The sequence below is a fragment of the Dama dama genome, chromosome 30 (assembly GCF_033118175.1).
Source record: "Dama dama isolate Ldn47 chromosome 30, ASM3311817v1, whole genome shotgun sequence".
Taxonomy (NCBI): Eukaryota; Metazoa; Chordata; class Mammalia; order Artiodactyla; family Cervidae; genus Dama; species Dama dama.
Window position 1 is genome coordinate 75,057,657 of NC_083710.1, and position 19,694 is coordinate 75,077,350.

The 19,694-nt window shown below is 41.7% G+C and overlaps 1 protein-coding gene across 3 annotated transcripts in view; it reads right to left on the minus strand.

Moving 5' to 3' along the window:
• LOC133049412 (ATP-binding cassette sub-family C member 4-like) overlaps positions 1-19,694 on the minus strand; it is a 193,316-nt gene that overhangs the window by 156,015 nt on the left and 17,607 nt on the right. For all 3 annotated transcript variants that reach the window (XM_061133403.1, XM_061133401.1, XM_061133402.1), the window contains exons 4-8: positions 15,039-15,263; positions 10,117-10,206; positions 8,919-9,082; positions 7,650-7,775; positions 6,294-6,543 (exon numbers count right to left, since the gene is read on the minus strand). In XM_061133403.1, coding sequence (XP_060989386.1) covers positions 6,294-6,543; positions 7,650-7,775; positions 8,919-9,082; positions 10,117-10,206; positions 15,039-15,263 — 855 coding nt within the window. The remainder of the gene's footprint in view (positions 1-6,293; positions 6,544-7,649; positions 7,776-8,918; positions 9,083-10,116; positions 10,207-15,038; positions 15,264-19,694) is intronic.

A 19,694-nucleotide genomic window follows, 5' to 3' on the forward strand; every position in this document is an offset into this window, starting at 1 on the left:
CTCTATGACCCACCTCCCTGAGTAATGGAAATAAAAGCAAAAGTAAACAAATGGGATCTAATTAAACTTAAAAGCTTTTGCACAATGAAGGAAACTGTAAGCAAGATGAAAAGACAGCCTTCAGAATGGGAGAAAATAATTGCAAATGAAGCAACTGATGAAGAATTAATCTCAAAAATATACAAGTAGCTCATGCTGCTCATTACCAGAAAAGTAAATGACCCAATCAAAAAAATGGGCCAAATAACTAAACAAACATTTCTCCAAATAAGATAAATAGATGGCTAACAAACACATGAAAAGATGCTCAACATCACTCATTATCAGAGAAATGCAAATCAAAACCACAATGAGGTACCATCTCATGCTGGTCAGAATGGCTGCTATCAAAAAGTCTACAAACAATAAATGCCAGAAAGGCTGCAGAGAAAAGGGAACCCTCTTACACTGTTGGTGGGAATGCAAACTAGTACAGCCACTATGGATAAGAGTGTGGAGACTCCTTTAAAAACATGACACAGAACTACCATACTACCCAGCAATCCCACTGCTGGGCATACACACCGAGGAAACCAGAATTGAAAGAGACATGCATACCCCGGTGTTCATTGCAGTGCCGTTTACAATAGCCAGGATATGGAAGCAACCTAGATGTCCATTGACAGATGAATGGATAAGAAAGTTGTGGTACATATACACAATGGAATATTACTCAGCTATTAAAAAATGCATTTGAATCAGTTCTAATGAGGTGGATGAAATATAGCCTATTATACAGAGTGCTAAGATGCTCATGTTTGTGAATATTTCTCCCCTAGAAAAGAATGTCTCCGAGTCCCTCAACTCCCTATGGTTTGCCTCCAAGGTGCGGTCACTACTAGCCCCATCCCCATCAGGCTTCCTGCTGATTGTAGGCTTCTCCACCCTGACCCTACTGTCCTTCAGGCCAGTGGGCACATTCATCCAGAAGGGATATACATTTGCCAGGCATTTAACTATTGACTTTTGGGGGGGGCTTTAATTAAGTTTTTAAAACTAGATAGTTGAAAGGTCAAACCTATGTAGAAAGCTGTATACAAGTGAGATTTAACCACCTCCCCATCCACTTCATCCTCCCCACCTTTCCTAGTAGTCATTTTCATCATTTATCCTTTTACTTCTCCTCTCAATGTTTCTTTTTGCAAATACAAGCAATATGCATGGGATTTCCCTCTTTCTTACATAAGACATCTTTTGCCCTCTCTCTCATATATTATATGTTGTCCTGCATTCTTTTTTTTTTTTTTTTGGATTAACAAGACAGCCTTAAGGAAGGGGTGGTGGCCAGGAGAGTGGGGGCTAAAGAAAAAAACAAGACAGCCCCAGGATGACTCCCCACCAGCAGACAGAGATCATCCCATTATTTTTACATTTGCCTAGGACCCCACTGTATAAATGCACCAAAGTTTATCCACCAGTTCCCTCTACTGGACACTTGGATTCTTTCTACCTTTTTACTATTACAAACAAGCCTATGTTGACTAACCTTCTACATATCATTTTATATTTGCTTGGTTACATCTAACTATACATAGAGAGATCCTCTGAAATGGGATTCCTGGATCAAAGACATACAGGTTTTTCAGGCTATTCCAAATAGATAGTGTGAATTTAGGCTCCAGTCCCCACAAGGGTCAGCTGTGTCCATGCTATGAATTCTTTAAGAAACGTAAGCTTCCTCTACAAGAGTTAAATCAGGAAGTTTCTTGATAGACTGCCTTGGAGGGTAATGTGTTCCTCTGATAACTCATTTTCCCGAGGATAAAGCTTTGCGAAACTTTCTGGCTTTAATCAGGGTCTCAGATCGCACGTGCTCCTTTGTGCCCTTGCTGCCATGAAGTCATCAGCCACCTTAGAGCCCTGCTGTGGTCTTCTGCTTTAATCAGGATTTCCCTTGCTATCTTACAAGTTCAGTTAAAGTTCTACCAACATCATTAATGCCCAACAACATGAACTCTTTGATATCCTCTAATACCCAGTTTAGAGGGTATAGTGGCTTTCCCAGTGGCTCAAAGAGTAAAGAATCTGCCTGCAATGCAGAAGACCTGGGTTTGATTCCTTGGTTGGGAAGATCCCCTGGAGAAGGAAATGGCAACCCACTCCAGTATTCTTGCCTGGAGAATCCCATGGACAGAGGAGCCTGGCAGGCTACAGTCCATGCGGTTGCAAAGAGTCAGACATGACTAAGCAACTAACACACACAGACATACAGAGTGAAGTAAGTCAGAAAGAGAAACACCAATACAGTATATTTACACATATATATGGAATTAAGACAGATGATAACAATGACCTTATATATGAGACATCAAAAGAGACACAGATTTAAAGAACACGACTTTTAGACTCTGTGGGAGAAGGCAAGGGTGGGATGATTTGAGAGAATAGCATTGAAACATGTATATTACCATATGTGAAATAGATGACCAGTCCAAGTTCAGTGCATGAAACAAGGCACTCAAATCTGGTGCACTGGGACAACCCAGAGGGATGGGGTGGGGAGGGAGGTGGGAGGGGGTTCGGGATGGGGGACACGTGTACACCCGTGGCTGATTCATGTTAATGTATGGCAAAAACAACCACAATATTGTAAAGTAATTAGCCTCACACTAACCATAGAACTTATTATGAGATGAATTGGATCCCCACAAAAAAGATACACTGCAGTCCTAACCCAAGTTACCTCAAAATATGATTTTATTTGGATATTTAGTTGCTATAAATGTAATCAATTAAAGTGAGATCACAGTGGACTAGGGTGGGCCCTTAATCCAATATGATTGGTGCCCTTATGAGAGATGCAGAGACTGATATACACCCAAAAAACAGTTACCTGATGATGGAGACAGAGGCTGGAGTGATGGCAGTTACAAGTGAAGGAATGCCAAGATTTGCCTAAAACCACTCAAAGCTAACAGAGGCAAGAAATTATGCTCCCTTATCAGATTCAGAGGGATCCTGACCCTGCTGACACCTTGATTTCAGACTTCTATCCTCCAGGGCTATGAAATAATGCATTCTTGCAGTTTTAAGCCACCTGGTTTGTGGTACTTTCTAACAGCAGTGCCAGGAACCCCACTCAGAGCCTCACAAGGATTCTTGCATGAAAGAAAAACAAATGTTCCCTGTAAGCAGCTTTAACATGGGTACCTCTGGGATGCACAGGCAAACTGAATCCTTACCAATAAGTGGGGAAACGGAAACAAGCATCTGAGGACGTTTTAGAAAGAAAACAACACATAAATAGTAACCTATTACCTTATACATCTTGACATCCCATCTATCATGCCTCAGAGTCATAAATGTGATTGCAAACTTCTACTTCAAAAGAAGAACTGGTAAAACCTTAATGTGAAAACCATTGTGCAGAAAAAGAAAGACACGATCCTTACATTTCTGTCAAATGTCAGCTGGTGGAAGATGAGATTCATTCATTCCTTCCTCCTCTCATCCAAGCTCATTGAGAACCTAACACAAGGCTCCTACCCTCCCTGAACCCATGTCCACCAGGAGGCAGAATGGACGGACGGTGGTCTGAGGACATGTTTGCAGACTTTGAACCACCACAGCCTGAGTTCTCTCTCTGCACCACCGCTCCCATGATCAACCAGGTACAAGCTCTCACCTGTTCTGATACAATTCACATCTCTCCTAATTCTCTTTTCCTCTTGAAACAACATAATTTCAGAATCTTACTCACTATTAGCTATTTCAATAATGCAACTTTTCTTTTTCTGGTTCCTTCCCCAGTCCTCCCCAATATCACTGACTCTATCCCAAGTCAACTCCCTCCTGTTCTCCTTATAGCCCCTCAGAGAGTGTCCACAAGCTTAACACCCTCCCCCCACCTAAAGTGACCCACTAGCACCTAAGTCCACACTCCCCAGGCGGCCTCTGCCTGGGCACCCTGATTACTGACCCCACACACCCTTCTGGGTCCATCTCAAATACTAACCATACTGAAACAAGCTCAGGATATCCCTAGCTGGCACTGCCCTCCCTACCTCTGAATCCCTGGAGTAATACTAAGTCACACAGAGGGGAGACACTACATCATCCATGTGCTTTACAGTCCCAACTCCAGTTAATACCAAGCCTCGCACTGTCAGCCCATAGTGGGCATCAGCTAAAGGAAGGAACACACTGCACAGTTATTCAAACCAGCCAACTACTGACTGCGTGACTACAGTCTTACATAGTCTACGCTAATACAGCAACAAGCAACAGGTGATGAGACAGGCTGGGACCTGGGACCCTGTGAGGGAGCGCTTGCACCTGGACAAATGTCTCCTTCAGCAACAAAATACAAAGAAATCGTAAGGGACTAAACATAACCGCATGCATGTAAAGGCGATCACGAACAGTAAGATATGAAAACACCAGAAGCCAACTGCCATTTCTGAGCTTCTGGGAGCAAAGAAGGGAACTGCGTAGGATCTTGGCACATGGCACCTACAAGGCGGTGGGCAGACCACATAAGTCACCCCTGTGGCTCAAATACCCAAACCTCCCCCACCCTCACCACACTTAAGGAACTAGCCCGCCCTTTTGAGTCAACAGGGGGCATTAGTTTGTTGCTTTTATACTTTGTGATGCAGCACAAGCCTCAAAAACCTTGCTTGAATTTATCATCTGGCCTATTATCAACTTCTATTGATTAAAAAGACCAAGGGCCCTGGACAGTAATGTATATGTTATATATCTGGTCTGCTGCTGCTGCTGCTGCTAAGTCGCTTCAGTCGTGTCCGACTCTGTGCAACCCCATAGACAGCAGCCCACCAGGCTCCCTGGTCCCTGGGATTCTCCAGGCAAGAACACTGGAGTGGGTTGCCATTTCCTTCTCCAATGCATGAAAGTGAAAAGTGAAAGTGAATTTGCTCAGTCGTGTCCGACTCTTAGCGACCCCATGGACTTCAGCCCACCAGGCTCCTCCGTCCATGGGATTTTCCAGGCAAGAGTACTGGAGTGGGGTGCCATTGCCTTCTCCAATATCTGGTCTAGACAGAATCAAATACAGTTTCAGCTTAAGCATGTAACCAGGACATCAATACTCAGTCTGCATATACTAGAATAGAAATTCCTCACTTTCAAACAAAAAAGAAAGAAAAGGAAAATTATGCCCTAAGTGAAGAGTTAAATTTATTGAGCACTTGTCCACAGATAATAGCTCTGAGCAGGATGGATGTCACAGTCTTCAAAGGGTTAAATGAGACTCCATTCAATACATGATCAGCTCATAAACGCACCAGAAATGCTAACTGGATTTTTCTCCAGTAGGAAAGTATCAAGGCCAGAAAGGCAGCCAAAGAGACTGATTTCTCAGTGGCTGGTAATGCAAAGCCTAAAGCTGCTTTGTGAACAATATCACCTCAGAGACACATCTGATTGGATGTAAAACTCACTGAAGACGTTTAGTGCTTTGAACTTAAGATCTTTTGCAATCCTACTGGAGTAATCCAGTGCCAAGACCATGGGTACCCCTTCCTCAATTAGAGAAAAATGGAGAGCCTTCTTGGGCTTATGAGGTCATAATAAATCATTCATTTTCACAGAGTCAATTTAATCTTCATTTTAAACAGAAATACTTGAACACCTACTGTGTGTCAGGCCCTTGTCTTCGTGATAAAAATTATTTACCCCTGACTATTTAGGGACAGTTAGTTTAAAAAAGGAGACAATAGGTATGGTGGGAATCACACGTTTGAAAGGAAGAGGGCAGCTAGAGACAGGCTTACACACTAAGTAAAATAAGAACAAAAAAGCAGAGATCAGAAATCAATGAGAAAACATCTGTGGAGGAAAGAATCCATTTTTAAACACAGCGAACTAAGTGAATCTGAGGCCACTCTTCCTGCCCAGAGAACAGGACTTCTCAGCAAGTTCCTCCCCTCCTGGCCCAGAGAGGAATCCTCGTCACTCCAGGAATGTGCACAGTCACTGCCTGGTCATTCCAGTCAGCAGAGCAGATGCATCTGTTCACTTCTCCTGCTTTTAGACATTTCAATCATCCCACAGCCATCATTGCAGGTCAAGAGCATGTGTTGCTGCTATTTATACTACCAGCTCTAAACAAGCATGGATCTTCTGATACTTTTAATGCACTTTATCTAAAAAATACAGACATTTTGGAAAGACTGCCAGCTTGGCACTGAAAGAGTTAAATCTCACCTAACTGGCACACAGTGACACCACATAAAAGGAGGCATTTTAGGTAAAATCTGTCTATAACATTTAAAAGTTATTTTTCACTAAACCTTGATTCTTTGGATGCTGACGATGGCCTCTGACACCTTCTCGACGGCCATGGGGAAGTAGAAGGTACTAGAAAATCGCAGAGCTTCAAACAGCATCACCACCATGAACACTTGGCTGCCTGTGATCAGGCTGTCAAGGAGCTCATTGCTGATGAAGGTGACAAAAATCATGATTTTGCTCACAGTGAAAAGTGATGCCAAATTCATGCCCCTAAGGTAGGAAGTTCTCAGAATCTTGGAAATTTCCTTCCTGGAAAAGAAAGTAGGACTTAAGTTTTATAAGAAGTATCAACATACAAGGCATGGATTCAGTGCCCCATGTGAGTTGCCCCACAAAGGTGCAAAGTCAGAGGTAACAAGGTGGGGTCAGAGAAATGCTCATCAGATATTTAAATGAAAGATGGAGAAACATCCTACAAACATGAAGCAAAACAAAAGGAACAGTATTTTCGTAGCTTCGTTTGAAATGAATAATAGTGACTCATAAACTTTCCTGGTGGTAAAGAATTCACCTGCAATGCAGGAGACATGGTTTCAATTTCTGGGTTAGGAACATCCCTTGGAGGAGGAACTGGCAACCCACTCCAGTATTCTTGCCTGAGAAAGCCCATTGACAGAGGAGCTTGGCAGGCTACATATAGTTCATGGGGTTGCAAAGAGTGGGACATGACTGAGTGACTAAGCATGATGACAATGAAGAATAGTGATTCATACAGTTTGGCTCAACACAGGTACACCCAATTTCTATAATCCGCCCCCCATATGTGCCCCATCAACATAAGTTACAATTTTAGTTTGAATGTCATAGTTTCAAATGCTATTTTAAAAGCATTGCTTATTGAGATTTAAGGTATTAAGAAGTGTTTAGAATTTCATTTCTATATAAGTAAGAAGCATATATATCTTTTCCTTTGTGAAAGTTGCTCAGTCATGTCCAACTCTTTGCAACCCCATGGACTATACAGTCCATGGATTCTCCAGGTCAGAATACTGGAGAGGGTATCTGTTCCCTTCTCCATGGGATCTTCCCAAGCCAGGGATTGAACCCAGGTCTCCCACATTGAAGGTGAATTATTTACTAGCTGAGCCACCAGGGAAACCCTTTTTTCCTTTGAGAAGAAGGTAAATGGAAAAGCAGGTTAAATGACATCTCCACTACTCTACTTAACCCTCCTGCAACATGTGGGGGATGCAGTGAATAGTAAGTATTTAAGTTCACGTTAATGTGAAAGTGAACTTAAATACTTATTTGGTAAGACATCTAAAGCATTCAGTAGAATGGTAAATAAAGCATGAAAATATGGAGTCATACACACACACATACACACACACACATATATATACATGTAAACTTACTTTCTCAATCTGGTCATAAGGTCTATAAATGACTTTTCCCAAGCATTCATTTTTATTGCTCTGATGCCAGTTATGACTTCACTCATGGTCCTGATCCTGTCATCTGTGAGAGCAGCAGTCTTACTCCTAAGGGGACAGACGTGAGAGATGAACCGAAGTGACCACAGCCCAACTTTCCTCAGCACCAGCAGCAGAAGTGGGCACAGGGGGAGTAACTAGGAATCAAATTATTCTCTACAGTCCTTTTACACTTAGAAGTAGGTCCTACTCAAAGTACAAACTGAGAAAATGGTTTCAATTAGGAAGTCAACCAACCATTCAGCGCATTTTAAGAAGTAACTTGGAGAACTTGCAGCATCAGCTAAGGAAGACCTAAAATGAGTCAGATACAAACTGTTTGCTCAAGCAGGTCACAGACAGGTAGGGAAGGCAGGAAGGCACCCGAATCTACACAGCACCGAAGACAGTGGCTGTGCTGTAATAAAATAGGAGTGAAGTTCTGTGGAGCAGAAAAGATGACGCTGTTAATTCCAACAGGAAAGGAGAACAAGAAGCACTTCAGAGACCTGGTAGCACTGGAACAGGGCCTCGAAGGACAGGGAGCATCTCCACAGCAAAGACAGGAAAGGGAATTCCAAGTAGAGAAAGACACCAAGCACAGACCTGCACACACACAACACACACAAGAGCTCAGTGAGCTTCAAACAGAACAACATCCCCATCACCTGACAACCACCCACCTCCAACCCGCTGGGACCTGCTTCAGGTCTAACTCAGCACCAGAGGGCTCTTCACCACCAGCCACTTTTCTACCACATGTGCTTCTATGAATGTAGGGCTTCATAAAGACATAAGGAAGCTCAGCCTGGCCCTTGGGGTGCTTATAACTTAATGGAAACATGAACATAACACCTGAAAAGGCTCCAGCACACGCATAACAAAAATATATGTGGTGAGAAATGAGCCTACAAGATTATTACTATTTACCAATATTTAAATAACTTGGACATGGGTAAATTCTGCTGAAGGACACTCTACTTATTCATATACAGTGCCAAAAGGAGCCAGAGAATGCCTTCACTGCTCCTGTTTCAAGATAGGCCTTCAGCATAAGGCTGGAGCCTCCAATGGCTAAGCCTGAAGGGTCTACAACCCACACAAAGAAGAAACCAGAGAAGGCATTTGTCTTGTTTTTCAACAAAGCATCAAGCAGACTGTGGATGTTACCAACTACATATTATCAATTTTTAAAAGAAGTGTTTCTCTTACCGGAGTGATGAAAACAACTTCCCGAAACAGCTTTGCAAAAGCAGAAGAATAACGAGAACCGCCATCCCAGCAAGACACGATATTCCTATTTCCATCCAGAGCAGGGCGGTCACTGCAATAGCCTGCAGTGGTCCAACCCACAGATAGTGCAAGAATATCGTTACCTTAAGAGAGAAAGACAAAGCCTTCTTGGGATGGTATAAAAACAAAACTGCAAGGACACAGAGTAGAAACACTCTGCTCTGAAGGAATAGCCAGGAATTTAAACAGAAATTATCTCAGCAGGTTTTAAACCTGTTGAAGCAGCAAACCAGTGTCCACCCCAGATGACGCTGTTCCGGGACAGCATAGGGTCAGACTCAGGGATGGTTGGGGAGGACTCTACCATCAGGACTGAAGGAAGATGTTGATTTTGTCTACACTACAGATGAGCTCAGGACTTCCTCAAATGCTTCTTGTCGCAGAATTTATCCCTCATTACCCTGGGGCTCCCCAGCACTCCAGGAAACCCTACATTATAGTACCTACCACTCTCTCCAGGAGATACTTGTATACTTACCTCCCTGGTAGGCTGTGGCTTCGATAGGGCAGGAACTAAGCTTTATTCATCCCTGAAACTGAGCAGGGGCCTTACTTCATGTTTGATGAATAAATACTTGAGAAGTGTCTAGTGAAACACAGATCTGACCAACAGCTACAACATCCTGGGTCATGTGATCTATGCCTAGGGTCAGTGGAAAAAAGACTGGGGAGACAACAGAGGATAGGTTGTGTCTGGCTGGGGACCACACACTTGGCATATTCCTCCCAGGCTTCCTGTGAAGCAGGCACTGAACAGGAATCCCTGACCACCAGGACTTCATCATCCACAGGAGGAGGAAGACAGTTCAGGCAGCAACACCAGTACCATGTGCCAAGAAGGGCCACTCCAGGGAGACCCCCTAGAAATACTAATCAAGCCAAGCAAGAACAATGCTGCCTATTTATTATCAGAAAAACAAAACTGTCACTTACTGAACAATACATATAATTGCATCTAAATTGCACACAAAGAAATGAAAGTTGGATAAACAGAACCTTTGTCTTACATCCTCAATGGAATCCTGGCCAACACCAAACCCTGGCACCTGGCATCCCAATAAACTGAACCCAGTGAGAAGAACAGGAAATGGAAGAGGATCCCTCAGAGGCAGCTTACCTGGTCAAACCTGTTCACATCGTTGGACAGCAGGTTAACGATCTGGCCTGTGGTGGTCTTCCCCATGGCCGAGCTACTAAGGCAAAGTGTCTGAAATAAGAAAGGGAGACAGAGAACTGAATGCCTAGGTCATCTTAGAACATAACACAATGCAGTATGTGTTCCTGGGGTCTTGAGTGGTGTCAGCACGAGCAGGATGACCCCTGACAGCAGGGCTCTAGGGACCCTTGTTCAGACTTTAACTCCTCAGTGTGGCGGCAGCCCTACTTCAATGATGCCAAAGGGAGGAGCAGGAGGTAGAAGCAAAATCCCCACCTCCCCACCCCCCACCCCATTTCAATAAACTTGGGCCTGTCCAAAGAGTAAAGGGTGTAGGTTCAAACTTAAGAGACAACTAAGTAATTTTGAACCAAATTAGATGAGAGTGGAGAGCCTGCCTTAAGGAAAGAAATTCAGAGACTTGAACTATAAACCTGGACGATAAACTATAAACTATAGTTTATAAACTATAAACTATAAAACTATAAACATTCATTCTGTGGGTGACAATATTTAAACACTTTGGGCTTAGTTTGTTCATTCTGAAATGAGCAAGTATAATGTCCAAAACACTGTTCCTATGAGGAAGCTGTGTTCGTAACGCCAGTCTGCTGACTACAAAAAACACAACCTGTGTTGCACAATCCCTTTATTTAGTAAGAAAAATGCCCTAGAGATCTTAGGAACCTGAAGAGTACCAGGAGCTGCCACAACAGACCACCAACTGGAGCCACTGGTCCAAACAAAATGTCATAGTTTATAAAAAATGTTCTGTTTACTCCTCAAGTTAAAGAAGAAAATCAGTGATCAAGTGACAATGTAAAATGAAATAACCACAATTGAAGAGAATATGGACATTCCTCAAAAATTAAACATGAAATTAGAATATAATACAGCAATTATACTACTAAGGATATACTCAAAAAAACTAAAAACACAAACTTGAACAGATAATTTGTATGCTCATATTCATGGCAGCGATGTTCACAATAGCTAAAAGGTGGAAACAACTGTCCATTGACAGATAAGCAAATATACAGAATGTTGTATAGACCTATAATGGAATATTATTCAGCCTTAAAAAGGAATTAAATTCTGACACCTGCCACACCATGGATGAACCTTGAAGAACCTTCAAGGATGAACCTTCAAGACATCATGAACCTTGAAGACAAAATAACAAACACTGTATGATTCTACTTACATGAGGTGCTAAAATAGTCAAATTCACAGAGAGAAGAAGTAGAATGGTACTGGGTGAGGGGACAGGGGTTGGGAAGTCTATGTTTAATGTGTGCAGAGGTTCAGTTTGGCAAAAAGAAAAAGTTCTGTAGATGAATAATGGTGATGGCCACACAACAATTTGAATATACCTAATGTCACTAAATGCTGCACTTAAAAGGAATGAAAATGGTAAACTTTATGCTGTGTATATTTTACCAGAGTGAAAAAAAGATCAGTGATCAAAAGTCAAAAGTAACTTTACCAAATCTGTGGCAATATATTAAGAAAATGGAAAGTCATTTTTATATATGATACCTCCCTAATGATCATGCAAAATTCAGCTGCAAAGAGCACAAAAATGCTGAATGGGCCATTTTAGGAGCTGCAGCTGTGCAGCCTTAGAGATCTCCTGAAGCCATGCCCAAACCTGGAATCCATGGTGAGGACAAACCATAGCTATGAGCTTAGCAGCCACCTGATTTTTAACACTCAACCTGATTTCTTTCCAGGACCAGGGATCAGGAGGTGGGGCCCATAGGATGAACCACAAATGCTTTCAGAGTGCTCTGTAGCACCAGCTTTTGGGCCCTTAGGAATCAACCCACCTATAACCTGAAAAGTGTATTGTTTCTACAACAACAGGACTCTCGATGCAAGGCTGTGCACAAGGAAATTTGTCTTTCCCAGGTTTCTGCAATTTCAGGTTATGTCTATAGTATAATCTCTGTAATTTCTGACTTCATATAGGAACCATATTTTAGGCATAATTAAGCCAGCAAATGAGTATCTTAGGAGATGTTTACATTCACATAAGCCAAGGTGCCAGGTCAGATCACATTTCCAAAAGGAAAGATTTCAAAGTGTTAGAGGGAAGAGGAAGAAAAACAGGTGGACAATGGCTCACCTGTGCTGCAAGGAGTGATCTTTGACTAAACCATCACCTCATATCTAACTTAAGGTTTTCGCAATGCAGTACTGGTAAAATTTCAAAATTGTTATGAGAGTTATGGAGAAGGAAATGGCAACCCACTCTAGTATTCTTGCCTGGAGAAGTCCATGGAATGAGGAGCCTGGTGAAAGGTTGTTGCTGAACGATAAGACGCGGGATTCTTGGCCTCCGGAGGAGACGAATTCAATCCGGGGCCAGAGACGAGGCTGGATCACTCAGAGCTTTTGTGTAATAAAGTTTTATTAAAGTATAAAGGAGATAGAGAAAGCTTCTGACATAGGCATCAGAAAGGGGCAAAAGAGTACCCCTTTGCTAGTACTAGCAATGGAGTTATATACTCTCCAATGAATCCAAAGAATGTCCGGAGGTTGTAAAGACCTCACCAGACCTACTCCCATAATTTACATTTTAAGATAACAGAGTTGGCCAGAAGGTTTAATCCAAAGATTGTCCTCAGGCAGGATACATCCTTGTAAAGACCAGACCTACTCCCATAATTTATGTTTTAAGATAACAGAATTAGCCAGAGGGTTTGATCCAAAGACTGTCCTCAGGCAGGATACATTATTGTTATATAGTCACTCACAATCTGTTAATGAAAAGAAAGGAATGTCATAAAATTTAGAATGGCACCAGATAATTCATCCCTGGCCATAAAACGATTGACTTGAATCTCATAGAAGGGCGGATTACCAACAAATAGTTTCGTTTACATAGATTAGGGGAACAATACCTGAGTAGTAGGTTGGGCCATTTGGCGGAACCAACTTGAAGATAGAGTCATAGTTTAAGACAACATTTCCATAAGAAAAAGAAATGTATTGGTTAACTCAAGGTTTGAGAGTAGTTAGCTTCAGGTGAAACCAGGTGTCATGGCAACACAGCATTTTAAGAGAAACCTCCTTTTAAATTTTTATAGAGAAGAAAAAATATCGCTGGTTTGTTTCCTCCTGCCGCTTAAAAGAGATAAAAATGTCTGGCACTTGCAGCCTCTTTCCTCCGTTTGGAGACCCCTGGCCTTCCTGCCTGTTACCCTCTCACTGGCAGGCTAGAGTTCATGGGGTTGCCAAGAGTCGGATACGAGTGAGTGACTATCACTCATGTGAGATTAGCATGATCTAAAAAGACAAACATTTAGCCAATTTGTGGGGACATTTGAGTATCCATCTTCTAAATGGTTAACGATGCAACAGAGTAACAAAGATGATGATAAATGACAATGAAGACCCAGACTAGAGAGTGGGGCACTGCTGCAATTTCCACATCCCCCAGAAGGAAACCAGCTCAGATGCTGTTGTCAAGCACAACAGTGAGATGTCAGACTCCCAGGTTCACACAGTCCCGAGATGTACAAGACTCTGCTCAAGGAAAGATAAGATGACATCTCACTTTCTGCTGACAGAAGTATTCTGAAGAAATAGAAACTCTAGATAAGTAACAACTAGGTAAAAGAAGCAATATTTTCAATTTAAGCTGTTTGGTTTTATCTTTCAATGAGGGCTTTATTAAAAAAAATTTATATATATTTATATATATATATGTTACCACAGGATATTTTGATATAAATACACATTGGGAAATGATTACCATAGTAAATCCACTTAAAGTATCCACTACATTATATAGTGATCCTATTTTAAATGTGTGGTGAGAATACTTAAGATTCACTCTTGGAAATTTTCAAAGCTACAATACAGTCAAATAAGGATTTTTTTTTTTTTTTTTTTTTAAAGCAAACAGTCTAAGGCAAAGAGGTATCCAGGACAAAGTTTACACAGAGCACTTCACTCTTGACACTGACGTATCTGTGGCAATACCTTTGTAAAGATATGTGAAATCCTTATTCCTTTTATACTAGTTTAGACCAAGGTAAACTATGGAATAATTTCATGGCATTCCTCAATATAAAATCACTGAACACATTAAATCAGTCTTATTAAAAGTACTATGATGCATACTAAAGATAAAAGGAAATATTCTATTAAAATAGTTTAAATGAGCAATAAATTGTCTCTAGAATGAATGAAACAGTGTAAAATTTCAAGTTTTTTCTCAAATACCCTATCTTCTTTAATATACCATTAACAACAATCACATCTATAGAATATAGTGAGTAAGTCTACACTTGACATGAATTCTCTTTATATTTTTCTCTAATTAACATAATTACATTGAATATAATGAGATGGATCTTTTAAAATTATAATGATTCGTTTTCTCAAATACATTCTCTGCTTCTAGATATAGTTTTATAGATCCAATCTCTGAAGTTCACTTTTAAATATATATTTGATGTAAATTAAGATTTTAATGAGCAACAACAAAAAATTTCCATAAATAGCACTATGGGATTTTGGCATGAAGACATTGAAAATCAACTTAATATGTTGATACTTCTTTTTAAATATTAATTTAATATTTTTAAAATAGAGTTTAATATTAATTCAATACTACAAATTTAGTGGGTATTATGCAACAGCCTATGGCTTAAAGTTATCAAGGGCAGCCCTCACTTGATCTCAAATAAAACTTTTCATTATTTATTGGCCAAGTTTGCTTAAACAACAAACTTGACTTGATGCAAATAGCAAGCTTCTTTGGGAAGGTGTAAACAATCCCAGTTATGAAATTTTCAGTTTACAGAGAACTTTCTCCAAATGTTCCTGATGCCTCAGGGGAGGTACACACTGTGGTACCCAGTGACACTCACCTTGCGGTAGATCATGTGGCACACGGCTACTCTCAGCCTCATCCCCACACGCTGAATGTGATAGAAGTACAAGTGGTGCAGAACAGCCCACACGAGCACGCAGGCGCTCAGCGCTGCTGCATAGCCATAGGCTTCACGCAAAGGGGCAGAATCATTGGGATCGTAGTTTTCAACATAACTAATCATTTTCCCCAAAAATATGGGTTGAACTACTCTGGTGCATTCCTAAAAGAAAAGAAAAAAGTCTTAATTAGAAATGTCAGTTTTTCTTAATACAAAATTTACTTTTAGCATTTAGTTCAGTTCAGTTCAGTCACTCAGTCGTGTCCGACTCTTTGTGACCCCATGAACCGCAGCACGCCAGGCCTCCCTGTCCATCACCAACTCCCGGAGTCCACCCAAACCCATGTCCATTGCGTCGGTGATGCCATCCAACCATCTCATCCTCTGTTGTCCCCTTCTCCTCCTGCCCTCAATCTTTCCCAGCATCAGGGTCTTTTCCAGTGAGTCAGCTCTTCGCATCAGGTGGCCAAAGTATTGGAGTTTCAGCTTCAACATCAGTCCTTCCAATGAACTGCTGCTGCTGCTGCTGCTAAGTTGCTTCAGTCGTGTCCAACTATGGGTGACCCCATAGATAGCAGGCTCCTCTGTCCGTGGGATTCTCCAGGCAAGAACACTAGAGTGGGTTGCCATTTCCTTCTCCAATGCATGCATGCATGCTAAGTCACTTCAGTCGTGTCTGACTCTGTGCAACTCCAGAGACAGCAGCTCGCCAGGCTCCTCTGTTCAGGGGATTCTCTAGGCACGAATACTGGAGTAGGTTGCCATTTCCTCCTCCATCCAATGAATACCCAGGACTGATCTCCTTTAGGATGGACTGGGATCTCCTTGAAGTCCAAGGGACTCACAAGAGTCTTCTCCAACACCACAGTTCAAAAAAAGCATCAATTCTTCTGCGCTCAGCTTTCATTATAGTCCAACACTCACATCCATACATGACCACTGGAAAAACCATAGCCTTGACTAGACAGACATTTGTTGGCAAAGCAAAGTCTCTGCTTTTTAATATGCTGTCTAGGTTGGTCATAACTTTCCTTCGAAGGAGTAAACATCTTTTAATTTCATGGCTGCAATCACCATCTGTAGTGATTTTGGAGCCCAGAAAAATAAATTCAGCCACTGTTTCCACTGTTTCCCCATCTATTTGCCATGAAGTGATGGGACCGGATGCCATGATCTTACCTGCTAAAAATACATTTTGACAGAATGCTACATTCATGGCTAATTTAAAAGAAAAATATGCAGATTCACTATGCCCTATAAGACAAGCAAGCAAGAGTTTAACCTTAAGGCAAAATTTTACATTCAAAGATAGTAAAGTCTTAGTGCATCATGCTTAGTTCACTGTGGATGCTCAGTAAATATGACAACCAGGCTCAATACCAACTGAACCTTAAGATGAAATAGGAGACAGAAGAAGAGTAAGAAATCTGCTTCCATATGAACAAGCCTGCTGGCAGTCTACCCATGTCTGCTGTACTCTCAATGCCCCAGCCCAATAGGAAGTCAACCTGGTTCACATATGAGAGACATGCTTTTATCACCTTCTTCATGAATCTTTACAAACTGAGACACTGGCACAAACACATCCACTCTTTTCCACCCCAAACTCCACATATCTGTAGGTCAAGGGAATGGAAACCAGCTTCAGTTGGAGTACCACAAAGAAACCAGGCTTGGCAGCTCTGCAGGCTCTCAGCTCCCAAGAGCACTGCCTCACTATGCCTCTATCCTCTAGAAGTCAGAATGTTCCTTGGAGTAAAGAATTAAACATGGTGGAGGTCAAGCGAAAAAATTATGTCTTCTGTGGTTCTCCATCCACCATCCACTGCAGCTAGTTGTTTGGAAGAAATGTTCTGAGTCATCTCTTCCCTAAGGCTAAACCAATTGACTCAGGGTGCACTGAGGCTTCCACCCTGAGTAAGATTTAGGGAAAGCAAGTTTCTTTCTCAAAGAAAAAGCAAAAAAACAGCAACACTTACCCATCCTGCCAAACAGCCACTTCACCCCACAGCCTACTTCCTCTCTCTGGTCACTCCTTGAAGGTCCACTTCTCCCCAGAAAGGTCCCCTTCCTTCTCCACCGTCAAGGAAAACCAAACACTCAAAGAATCCAAGTCACCAAAAGTAAACACCTTGGCCCTCAATGCCATTTCCTCCACAGACTTCTCAAAAGACAAAATGCCAAAATTTTGGAAATCTTTCAGGAACAGGGCTTTTCCTTTTTGGCAATCCTGCCTTACTAACAGACAGGGGAAGCATCTGACAGGTTTGCTTTGATAGCTTTCTTCTATCTGTCTGAACCTGAGGAACCCACACACAAGAGGAAGGGAAGGAGAATCCATAACACCAAACACCAAAATAATTAAGCATTTTCTGCTCAGCCAGCTAGTGTCTGATCAGGATATTTACCAACAGATGGCTGAGTCCCTCATATGGGTGTCTCATTAAACCTCAACATTTCTGTCTTGATCTATACACATGTACACACACACACATTCTCAGGCTGCACCAACTGCTTCTCCTTCCATGAAGTCATGGAAATTTTCATCTACTATAGAGGATAAAGGGAACACTATTTAGTTGAAGTATAAGTAAGATGATCAGACCTGAGTAAAATGATTACTTATCATACATTTCCACCATGTCCTGTCATCCATCCCAAGAGGCATAGAGAGCTCTTGGAAGAGACCCTCATACAAGGGATTGCCAAGCACACTGTTTATAGAGTTTACTGAGATGGAAATGTTGAGGCTCACACAGAGAAGCAAGACTATCAAACTGTGCACATGGGCAGTCCCAGCCCAGGTGCCGCCAAGGGCAGTCCAGCGCTGCAGCCACAAACCACCAGAAGCCCAGCAGTAATATCTGCCATCCCAAACTTTCCCGAAACTTGTGATTCTCTTTGGAAATAACTGTTTCCTGTTACTCAGCTCTCCGTATGAGCCTAACGTCCTTGTAACTACAGAAGAAATAAGAGTAATGTCATTCACCAAAGAGAATATGAATAAATGTAACAAATCCAGCAAAAAAGAGTATAAATAAAGGCAGGTCACTACTGCCTAAACATATGTGGATTTTTTCACTGATAAACAGTATTTGATAATCCAGTTGAGGGACTTCCCTGGTGGCCCAGTGCCTAAGACTCCACACCTCCACACTCCCAGTATAGGGGACCTGGGTCCAGTCCCTGGTCAGGGCATTATATCCCACATGCTGCAACTAAGACCTAGCACAGCTAAACAAATGAATATTAAAAACAACAACAACAGTTGAACAAAAGCCTCAATAAGGTATTAATACCAGTTAATGGCCCGTATCTGCCACTCATCGGTAATTTTTTTTTCTTTTCGTTGATAATGATTATTCTTTATTTGGGACAGAAATTTTCAAAAAGATGAAGGTTTTCAAACATGAACTGATACTTTAATCTGATGTAATTTGAGGGGAGAGTCATTTGCTATTCTTAAGCATTATTTTGATACTTCCTCCGATGGACCAATGGAAAGGAATCCATCTCAATACACAAGACACAGGAGATAGAGGTTTGATCCCAGAGTTGGGGAGATCCTCTGAAGGATGAAGTGGCAATCCACTCCAGTATTCTTGCCAGGATAACCCTATGGACAGAGGAACCTGGTGGGCTACAGTCCGTGGGGTCACAAAGAATCAGACACAACTGACTGACTGAGCACACATGCACAACTTTGCCTCCAGCAAGGAGGAGTCATGGCAGTTCAGAGAAGTGATGAAAAGTACAATGTACAAGGAATTTCCATTCTTGCATAAGTTTCAACTATTGAAAATATAAAATTGATATTATATTCTATATGAAAAATACCAGCAAGAACAATTTTCCAGTAATTTTTCTTAAAAAGATAGAAAACAAAATAGTGAATAGCAAAAAACTGTGAAAACAAAACCCCAAAGTATATATAGAGAATAAGAATACACATGTTAAATATGATTCTTCAAAGCTTCCAGAACACACAGGACAGAAGTGACTGAGGCCATCAAAGGTAGACTAAGTAAATCCATCCCCTCCACACACAAGGGAAGGTTAGAGATGAAGAGTCATTTAACAGGAGAGCTGGCAGCAGTATTCGTAATCTGTGTTTCCATTTCTGACATTTGGTAAAACTGGCTGAGGCAAACCAGGCAAAAGATTTTCCAGCTACCAGAAGATTAGCTCCTGCATATGCTCAATGCTCTGTTACAAGTATTAACTCCAAATGAAACAGAACACTCTGCTTGCCTTGGAGAGTCTCTCAGAGAGGCAAGGAGTGGCTCTGACTCACCCTGGGGACACAGACACTGGTGGCAGCCATTCCGGGAGCTGCTCCTACCACGTGTACACTGGTGTGGGCAGACACCACCAAGGAATTCTCTCATCTGTACATTCCTGATTCTCACCTTCAACTAATAAGAAATAAAACAACTGGGAAAATTTTCATTATCAACCACGAAGCTAACCAAACTGGAATTTTCTTGATTGGCAGGAATAAGGTCAAACACTGCCCCCTTAAGCCCTTCCTCTTTGACATCAATCTATGACCACCCCACGATTATTCTTTCCACAAACAAACTGAGTATAGTC